The 11,464-nt window shown below is 36.2% G+C and overlaps 1 protein-coding gene across 3 annotated transcripts in view; it reads left to right on the forward strand.

Annotated features, from left to right (window-relative positions):
- Positions 1–402: 402 nt before the first annotated feature.
- The window catches only part of LOC106873380 (uncharacterized), a 177,237-nt gene continuing 166,175 nt past the window's right edge, over positions 403–11,464 (forward strand). The window contains exon 1 of one of the 3 annotated variants that reach the window (XM_014920720.3): positions 403–702. In XM_014920720.3, the coding sequence (XP_014776206.2) occupies positions 628–702 (75 nt within the window). In that variant the 5' untranslated portion in view covers positions 403–627. The remainder of the gene's footprint in view (positions 703–11,464) is intronic. The other 2 variants (XM_052969284.2, XM_014920721.3) reach the window with 2 other exon arrangements.

The following is an 11,464-nucleotide window of genomic DNA, read 5'->3' on the forward strand; positions in this document are numbered from 1 at the left end:
ATAACAGCTAAATCTCCATCAAATCGCATCCGCTTTAAAAACCAGAACATGACGCATCTGATGAGTAAAGATAGGATGGTCACTCATAATAAAATAGCTTTGATCGAAATTTTCTCATTGATGTTAGATCTGGGGCTAAAAACGACAACAATTATAAATCAAAACTGATCTTGTTTCATCTATGTGTTCCGATGTACATTTTCATATAACCATTGTGTAAGCCGTTCTTTTTTTTGTGAGCAAAGAACCGAAAATTAATCATTCTGAGATAAACAAAAATATAAGAACAGTACACTTTTCCAACACTTTATTAATTCAATAAAAAAGTTTTGATAGTTAATCTTTTAATTATAACTTCTATATTTATTTCAATCAACTAGATTCTATTGCAACACTTTGACGTATCCATTTCTGGCTGAAGGCCAAGCTGGTTTGGTTTGCTCGAGTCGAGAACGTGACACGCGCCAGCGAGCATTGCCGAAGCTGTGGCGGAAAGTGCCGAACGCCTTTGCCGGGGACACATAACCTTATTGTCTCAAAATGGCGCTTGCTCTCGATAGTCGCAAGCCATGGAAAGGAGTAATTGTTCGTTAACACACCCCTTAGGGTGATGTTTCGACGACCGCAATGCAAACGGAGAATTCTAGAGATAAGCAATCGAAGAAAAAGAAAAGTAGAACTTGGTCAGAAGCATCCAAAATTGTAAGTTGAAACTACTCTTACCTGTCTCTTCTTCTGTATAATGATGTATATTATTATTATTATTATTATTATTATCATGATTATTATTCGTATCATCGTAATTTTTGTATTACAGCGACTCTAACTTCTTTTGTTCTTTCTGTTTTCTTCTTCACGTATACATATATTAATAATGATCTATATTAGGTCAACGAATGTACGTCTATGATATATATATGTGTATATTTATACATACATGTATGTATGTATATAAGATAAAGGCGACGGGGCGGGGGAAGCTGATGGTGGTCGGTCGGTGTTGTGATAAACCTATGTATTATCTCCCCAGAGACGCCGATCGTAACCTCTGAGTTGGAGCAAATATACCCACATAATCTTTGTCTCACCATCACTCCAGCTCTATCTTTCTATCTATCTAACTATCTATCTACTCACCCCCACACACACACACACACACATACATTTGAATCTTAAGCGGCTTCAGCAACCTTCCTATTACTCTTTATCATCATCTCTTTGTGTGTGAGATATATATATATATATATATTTATATACGCATATTTACACACACAATATATAACCTACATATGTACGGTACATGTGTATGCATAATATATATGTAAATACATTTGTGTGTGTGTGTGTATATATATATATATATATACACGTTTGTATGTTTATGAATATGAGAGTAGTTCGGTGGGTGATTATATTATGTATATTTTTGTACGTGTATATGTCTATATGTGTATATGACTGCAGGTGTGTGTACATATATATATATATGTATATATATATAATGTGTCTGTGTGTGTCTAAATCTATGTGTATGTTAAGAACAAACTGAAAGATGGAGTTTTAAACAATGGGAAAGTAGATAAGCAATATTTTAAAATAGAATTTTGTTACCGTTCTGTTAGTCTCATCGGTTTAGTAATGGAGTGTCGTTTGTGTTGTAAATTCTGGTTTTAAAAAATGCTGGTCTCCATCGTCATGAAACCGTAGGTACCAGAACGGTATCAAAGATTTCATTCAAACGTTGACGTACGTACATACATGTATATATATTGGCAACCCTAACCCAACGTCCCTGTTTCTTTTCTATATCTACGTTCCCTTCTGTTTACCTTCTGGGATATGGTATCGTGAGAGCATCTTCTGTCACCTTGTCACCACCATAATTTACTTCACATTCTGCTACTTCCCTCTATCCACCTCTATCTACCCTTGTAAAATGTGAGGTAGACATGAACCTCCACTACAATAAATCTGTTCCTGCCTCTTCCGTTAACACCTTGCGTACACTGACCACTCTACTATCCTTTGTCTCTCATTTGAGGGCACTCTCTTTAGCTACAAGGTGACAACACTAGCTGTGGTGCCATGAAAACACATAGGACACTCTGTAAAGAGGTTATCATTAGGAAAGAGACCCAGCCATAGACACCATGTCAATAAGTATATATATGTGTATACATACGTATTAGTCTGAATCTCTCTATATATATTTATTTATTTAACGTCCGCTTTACATGCTAGCATGGGTTAGACGGTTTGAATGGAACTGGTAAGCTGGAGAGCTGCATCAGGTTCCAGTCTTCGGCTTGGTTTCTACGGCTGGATGATCTTCCTGACACCAAACACTCCGAGAGTGTAGTGGGTGCTTTTTTATATGTTACCGGCACTGATGCTTTTATGTGTCACTGGCATAGGTGCTTTTACATATACATGTGTGTGTGTGTGTGTGTGTGTGTGTTTGCTGTATGGTTAACAAGTTTACTTTCCGATTGCATAGTTTTGGGTTCAGTTCCATTGTATGGTACCTTGGGCAAATATCTTCTATTGCTTTAGGCTGACCAAATTTTTCTGAGAGGGCTGAAAGAAATGTGTGTTTATATAAGTTTATGTGTCTGTAATAATAGCGTGTGTGTGTGTGTCACCATTGAGTCATGTCTTTCATTTCCAATCTTCTGTGTAAATATGTCTGGCCAAGGAGAAATATTGCTTTCCTTGGAAACACATGAGGATTGGTAACAAGGGCATGAGGCTGTCGAAAATCTGCCTCATTGAAGTCTGTCTACACAATGCAATCATGAGAAAGTGGATGTAAAGACAATGTGTGTGTGTGTGTGTGTATATATATATTAGTATACATACATACATACACAAACACATACACTGGTAGGTGTGTGTATATATATGTATATACATATTGTATGCATATAAATATATGTATATGCATATATGTATGTACATTTATACACCCACATATATATAAACATGTTTATATATGTATATATATATGTGTGTGTGTATATATATATATATATGCATGTATATATATATATACTTTTCATACTTTTGTGAGCCTAATCACCCAGCCATCCTTGTTTCTATTCCTATTCTTTCTTTATCCACCTTGTACCTTAAGGGTGTGCTCTGACACCTCTCTACTAACCTTTCTCTCTTGTGGGGATGGCCATGTGTCTCTACAACAACAAGGTACCTGTTCCTGACTCTTTGTCATACTTTTAACCTCTTAACATCTGGCATAAAGTCACTTCCTTCAGTACTGCACTCTCCACTCTGTCAAGGGGTTTTGTCTTGAGAGATATTTGGTGACCTTACTTGTTCTGGTGCCACAAAGGTGCACCCTCTATACTCAGTGAATTGGTTGAAAATAGTAAGGGCGTTCAACTGTAGAAAGCATGCCCAAACGGATATCAGAGTTGAATGCAGTCTTTTGGCTCGTCAGATCGTGTCAAACAGTCCAATCCACACTGGCATACATGTGTGTGTATGTATATATATATATATATATATATATATATATACACACACACACACACATACATTTATGCATAAGCTTGTTGCTGTTGTACAAGTGGCATCCTTTGTTTTCAGTCTTTCATGAAAACATGTCTTGGCAAGGAATAATATTACATAGCTTGGTGGCAGGAAGGACGGCTAGGTATGGAATATCTGCCTCAACAAATGCCATCTGTCCCATCCATACAAGCAGGGAAAAGTTGATGTTAGAACTTTGTTAATGATGCATGTGTATGTATGCACATTGTATTTATTTGTGTATGAGTTGCACTCAAAATTTTGTGCTAAATCGGTACAAAATTTTTTCCCTTCATAGTTTTGGCTTTGATACTTGTACCTCAGTTTTTTTCAGTTAGAATTAGTTTAGAATGGTATGACTTGTACACAAGTTAATACAGTATGTATGGATATACATATGTGCGAACAAATATGTGTGGGTGTATATACAACTATATATATATATTTGTAAATACAACTATATATATATATGTATACACACAACTCTGTGTGTATATATATTCATGCATGTATATATTTCATATTTGTATGTGTTACAACTATGTATGTGTATTTATATTCCATGTGTATGTATGTAGATGTAGGCATGACTGTGGTTAACAAGTTAGCTTCACAACCGTGTTTTCTTGTTCAGACTTTTAGTCTGCATCCGAGACAAATGTCTTGAAACATTTCCCTGGCCTACCTATATGTTCTGCGTGATTTTTGTTGACAGAGACTATTGGAATTTCATTGTGTATGTACACACACACACACACACACACACACATATATAATGTGCATGACTGAATGTGTATGAATGTTTCACTCGAGTGAAAGACTGATGTTTACATTCCTTGTTGACATTTTGGTCAGTCATGATGACTTTTCAAAGACATGTAGAATAATAAATCCTTTACTTGAAGAACATGTAATGGTTGGCACGAGGAAAAGTATCAAGCCATAAAACCATGCCATATATAAGCCCCCATCCAACCCATGCTATTACAGTAAAGCAGATGTCTAAATGGGTTAATATAGATATATTTGATATGTGTGTGTGTGTATTTATGTATATGGATCTATCATAAATGCATGCGTGTGTGTGTGTGTGGACATATATATTATGTAGTGCTTGAAAAGTAGATGCTGCTGTTGAAATTCTTCATGATAGAGTTTAAAGATAATTTCACATGCATTAGTCTGTGGACACAGGACACTTACACAGACTCAACTTGTTAATCATGAAAGGTCATAGCAATAGACCAATATGTAATGTTAATATGCACACAGCTCCAGTAGCACCAACAGAGCGCTATTGTCCTCTATGTACAAGGGTATGCTCATCTACTGCTGAGCTAAAATCCATTTTGGATGGATGCCAAAGGGCAGAATTACTGTTAGTGTGATTCCTGACCAAATTATGTGCATATTATTTTATTAAAAGATTAAAAACAAATTAGGGCCTAGTTTTGTTTTCTGTGGGTCTGTGTTAGAAATATTATCAAACCTGTTATAGGCTTATGCCTGCAATGAAGTGGTGGTTATGCTTGAAATAGGATTGATGATTCTTTTCTACTCTAGGCACAAGGCCCAAAATTTTTGGGGAGGGGGCCAGTCCATTGCATCGACCCCAGTATGCAATTGGTACTTAATTTATTGACCCGAAAGGATGAAAAGCAAAGTAGACCTCAGCGGAATTTGAACTCAGAATGTAAACACAAATGAAATATCGCTAAGCATTTTGCCCGGCATGCTAACGTTTCTGCCAGCTCGCCACCTTAATGGGGTTGATGATTGTCATAGGAGTGTGTGTGTACACTACATACATCATCATTTCTTTGTCTGCTTTTCTGTGCTAGCACAGGCTGGCTATTTTGTCACAAATCAAGTGGATTCCTATACAGGTCATACATTGCTTGTGCTTCCCATTATTTTTAGGGATGAGGGGCAGGGATTCTACAGATGGGTACCTTTTCTATTACAAATCAGTTTTAGTTTATTGGGTGCATTTACTGTATGTTATTTCTACTTGTTTTTTTGGTCCAGTAATAGAAAGTTTCCTTAGCTCCAGCAAGATAAAGCATGACCTGTCTTTGCATTGTTCCCTTAAGTTTCTCTCTTTGTTGCCTACACAAGTGGTAGGGATCAGAGAGCCAGAGTGGGGCCATAATAGAAAAGTGAAAGAAAAACTTCACAGTGTTAGGAGTAAGAGACAGGTACATGATGGATTGCTGGTAAGGATTTTGATCAGCAACAGCATCAGGTGTATGGGAGGTGACAATATGGTAAGAAGTTGATAGACAAAGGAGTGTTGACAGAGAGAAAGAGAGATAGATACCAATGTTAAGTGGTAGAGGGGTAATATCATACAGAATGAGGGTTAGGAATTAAGGTTGGTGGTGACAAGAGATGGGTGTCAATAAGGAGTGATAAAGAAGAGAATAGCAATGTATCAAGTCATATGCACATGTATGTGTGTGTGTATATATATATATATATATATAAAATACATGGGCATTAGGAGTGTAAGTTGCGCTTGAATCCCCCCCCCCCCCCCATAAAAAAAAAGAAGATAGTAATCAGGCAGTGCATGGAGAAAAGCATGTAAAAATAAATATGTTGATGCTCATACACATATATATATGCTCACATAGACACTCGTGTGTGTGTGTATACATATATATATATATATCTATAACTAAACAATGGTTCACTTTTGCATTACTAAAAACTTCGCACACATTTGAAGTACATCTAATCATTCAGACACATTTCATGAATGTGTTTGTAAGGTTACTTCTTATTGGTCCAAGTAGGTTGTGAGGATGAAGTTGCTCTTGGCCCTGCAGAATGCTATGGGAGACTACCTGAGCGAGATATATGCTGTCAATGAATATACCTGACCAAGATATATTCATTGATAAGGAAGTCTGCTATGTGGCTGAGGAGGTAAGCAATGTCCAGATATGGTGGCAGTTGGCTAACTTTTTAAATTTTCTATTGAAATGTACTGCAGTCTGTTTCACATCTAGTACTTTTCAGATAAGCAAAGCCTACTGTTATATAAAATATTAGAATATGGATTAACATTGTCAGAAATATTCTAAGTTATTGTTGAGTGGTAATGTCTTTGGTCACTGGATTTCCAGATGAGTTGAGACAATGAAATAGGAGTTTCTCTGTTTTTTTTACATTTGAAGGAATACAGCTGTTGATTGTGACATACTTTAAAGTGCTTAGTTATGATCCCTGTGTAGCTTCTTTGTGTACTATTTACTGATGTTCAGTATATTATCCTTTTGAAGAGGCAAGATTCCTTCAGCTGGCATGTGAATTGATTTTGACAATTGCAAAATGGTTGATGGTATAGCTGTGTAGATGTATGTTTCCAATTATGAAATTTGATGATGGAAGCAGTGTTATCAAGGCAAGAATGATTAACCTTAATATTGTGTGCATTAAAGAGCTTATGAAATTTCTTTCTTTGTGTAAATTGACAGATTACAAAAGAGAAGAAATACTAGGCTATGTTTATAGAGACATCTACATGATGATAGGGTTTAACCGGATTATTTTCTCCTTAATCTTCTGATTTTGAAGTGATAGTGGGGATTGTTTATGTAAACTTGCTTCATACTGAAGCTGCTCTTGGTTAGCTCTTGGAAATTTGCTTTACCTGAGAAAAGGTTAGTCACCTATTTATATCAGTTATTAAATTTTTAATTGCTGCTGGAATGTGGTTTGGACTTTTGTGGATCTATTCTATCAGCTCAGTCGTCTTACTATAGTAAATGTGCTTATCTTTTTTGCGATCTTATGTATTATCTAGAAAGTTTGGTATCATTAGTTTTGTATTAATAATTTTATTTAAACCTTGAATATGCCTAAAAGGTACCCTCCAAAATCATCATCATTTGACATCCACTCTGACAGTAGACCTCATTTTGTTCCAGTGTTTCAGTTTTAGCATAGTTTTTAGGCACTGTACAAAGTATGTTGGGTGGTTTTTATTTAGCATCAACACTAGAGATGTTGTGATGTAACTTTCAAGACCATCTCTGTGTGTGCATGAAGGTGCATGGCCTGATGGTTGATGTGTTGCACTTAGGATTGCAAGATTGTTGTTTTGATTCCCCAACTGACTGTATTTCCAACTGGCTGTATGCTGTGTTATTGAGCAAAACACTTCATTTCAGGTTACTCCAGTCTACTCAGCTGGAAATGGGTAACCCTGCATTGGACTGGTTTTCCATTTAGGGGCAATGTTGGCCTGGTTGCCTGACAAGCCAGCAGTATGGCATTATTCAAAAGTCACAACAATGTGAAGAAGTGCATTGTGACCAGTGGTATATAACAGTATCCAATAGTCTGGTCAATACAGGTTTTATATATATATATGTATATCCCCATAACTATACACACATACATGTGTATATATACATATTAGTCCTGTCAAACATATCAGCATGAAAAAATATATGTAAGAATGAAGATGTGATATACACACACTTATAGACACACACACACTCTTAGTAAAAAATTAACCTGTCAGTTTCAATGATGAGTTTTCAATAAGATGAGCTGAAACCTGCTCATTGAATTAATGCGTAAGTGCCTGAGTATTCCACAGGCACAGGTAGTCTTAATGCAATTCCCTGGCAGAATCAGCATGACATGGTGTATGACAAGGCCAGAACTTTGAATACTAATAGAATCCATCCAACGGGCTTCCACACAGTTTCTGTCTACTGAGTTTTTTTACTCACAAAAGCTTGGGTTCAACCAAGATACTTGGCCAAGGTGCTACACCAAATATGGGACCTTGTGATGCCCTCCTTCTCATGTTTGAGGAAGACCATCATCATTTAATGTTCATTTTTCCATGCATTTATGGGTTGGATGGAGTTGTTTTGAATGGTTAAAAAAGAAAATGAATGCAAGTAGTACGTGTGCAGAACACTAGATCCAGTAAAGCTTATACCACACCTGATAGGTAAAGTATATGTGTGTGTATATATATACATATATATATTCTTTTACTTGTTCCAGTTATTTGACTACGGGCATGCTGGAGCACCGCCTTTAGTCAAACAATTCGACCCCAGGACTTATTCTTTGTCTCTTTTGCCAACACCACTAAGTTATGGCGACGTAAACACACCAACATCGGTTGTCAAGTGATGGTGGTGGTGGGGAAACACACATATATATGTATATATGTATGTATGTATACACACACACATGCATGCATACAAAAATAGACATATATTTATTATTCTTTAACAAGAATATTATTGACAGTGACTTCGAAGCTTCAGCTAGTTATGCCATCATTGGACTGGCCGAAACCTCAAAATCACTATTGATAATATTCTTGCTTAAGTATAGTAAATTTGTACTCTACAAAAGTATAGGCTAACAAATTGGTTTTATTATAACTGAACATAAAACAAACATTAACATATGTATGCATATATATATATATATATATATATATATATATATATATATATATGAATACACACTCACGTATACATATATACATTCTCAATGTTTTAATGTCTGATTCTTCATGCTTGAGGCAGATTTCCAGTTACTGGATTGAATGTCCTTCTTGTTGCTAACTTATGCCTGTTTCCAAGAAAAGTAATATTTCCTCGTGATCCAGCATGCTTCTCTGGAGAATTGGAAATGAATGGCACCACTTGTATGATGATGATGCTCATCTACAACTATTGTGCAATGTCAAGGCAAGGAGACCCACACATACACACACATGATGGGATTCTTTCAGTTTCCAAATCTGCTCGCAAGGCTTTTGCTGGCCTGGTGCTATAGTAGAAAACACTTGCCCAAAGTATCTGAAAGTGGGATTGAAACTGAAACCATGTAGTTGGGAAGTGAACTTCTTAATCACACAGCCAAGCTTGCTTGATGGGGCTGGGGTCATCCCGGGTTAGTGGTCCCAGAGACGTCATTATGTGTAGAGCTGACCAGGCCCATCAGTGCTCTCCATTGCTGATGGTGTGTGTGTGTGTGTCTATGTATGTATGTATGTATGTATGTATGTATGTATATATATATATATATATATATATATATATGTATATATATATATATATATAAACAAACACATGCACATGCGAGGAGCATTCAGCCACAAAAACTATGCTAAAGCAGAAATTGGATCTCATCAGATCCTGTCAAATCGTCCAATCCATGGAAGAATAGAAGACACACATTAAGATATGAAATGATGACGACTAGTCTACACTACATATATCATATATATATATATATATATATATATATATATATATAAAACTTACAATGAATTTGGAAACTGAAAGAATCCCATCATGTGTGTATGTGTGGGTTTCCTTGTCTCGATCTTGACATTGCACAATAGTTGTAGATGAGTGTCATCATCATACAAGCTATGAAACTTTCTGTTGTATAAATACAACCTAGTCACCAATAACAATCATGCAGTTGTAGCAAAACTGTGTCTGGTTGCAGTTCTGCAACAGAATGTTGACACCTAATGAATGTTAATTTAAAGGGAATTTAACAGTTTTGTGTGGTTGCTTCTCTTTTAGTACATTGTCTCGAATCAACATGTTTGAGAAGTACATCTTTGAAATATATATCATCATTGTCATCATTTGACGCCCATTCTCCATGCTAGCATGGGTTGGATGGTTCCACAGGAACTGGCAGGTCAGAAGACTCCACCAATCCTTGCTGTCTACTTTGGCATGGTTTCTACTACTGGATGCTCTTCCTAACATGCACATATGCTTACATGTATCTTAATTTTTTATTTTTGTGTGTGTATATCTGTCTATATATCTATCTTTATACACACACACTCACATGCACTGTGTAATGGTGTTAGGACAGGCATCCAGTTGTGGAAACCATGCCAAAGCAGACATTAGAACTTGGTATAGTGAGGAAATGACTCCATGTCAAGATCAGCTGGTTCTCATTCATGTTGTCCATTATGCTCAGAAAATAGCAGCTTTCAACAAGTCCTTGATATTGTGGTGGGCTGTCATTTAGTCTCCCTCTCTCTCTTGAGGATGTCCAAGATATACTATCTGAGCATTCTGAATTGGGAATTCTAGAAGATTCCTTTGAAAATTCTTGGTCAGCCACTCTTGGGTTGGGAAGGTTATATGAAAGGGAACTGAGTCCTGGTGGAATATATATAGCCTTCTTGTGCCACCTTTTCAATCGAAAACTTGACCACCATGTACAGCAGCTCAATATAAGCTCTACAGGAAAAAATCAGGAAGTATGACATGGTCTACATAGTGCTCTGAGTCCAGGATTATTAGAAATGATGGCATCTTAATGTATATTATAATGATACCTTTTCGCCATTTGGTACTGGATGATGTTTTTCTCATTGAAGTACATCCAGAGCGTAAATGGATTATTTCTTTGGCTGCTTGGGATCTTGTTCAAAACGGGGGCTCCAGTTTTCATTAATGTTTTATGTAGTGTTTTTGGTACCGAAAGACTTTCAAACTTCGTATACTTATCTATTTTGTGTTATAGAATAGAAAAAAAATTTTTCTATTCGAATTTATTTCAAGTAAAAAATTGTCTTATTTCGATAATTTCAACCAATCACTGACAAGTATTCAGCTGTTTACACTTACTCCTTTGGCAGTTTAAGCGGTGTAAAGCGTATTTAATCTCCATTTATAATTTCGTTAACATCTGCCTGAACTGTATGTGTACATTTGCTTTTTTCATTTTCTTTCACGCGTGTTTATTTCGTTAACATCTGCCTGAACTGTATGAAAGGTTTATTAGCTACTGCCTAACCCTACTGCCAATATGCTTCAGCCATTTTTTGACAAGGAAATAATAATTTTATCACCGCCAGAATCGTTTGTTTACGTAGTCAGCACTTAATGTA

This window comes from Octopus bimaculoides, chromosome 7, assembly GCF_046866305.1.
Source record: "Octopus bimaculoides isolate indiv1 chromosome 7, ASM4686630v1, whole genome shotgun sequence".
In the NCBI taxonomy this organism is placed as follows: Eukaryota; Metazoa; Mollusca; class Cephalopoda; order Octopoda; family Octopodidae; genus Octopus; species Octopus bimaculoides.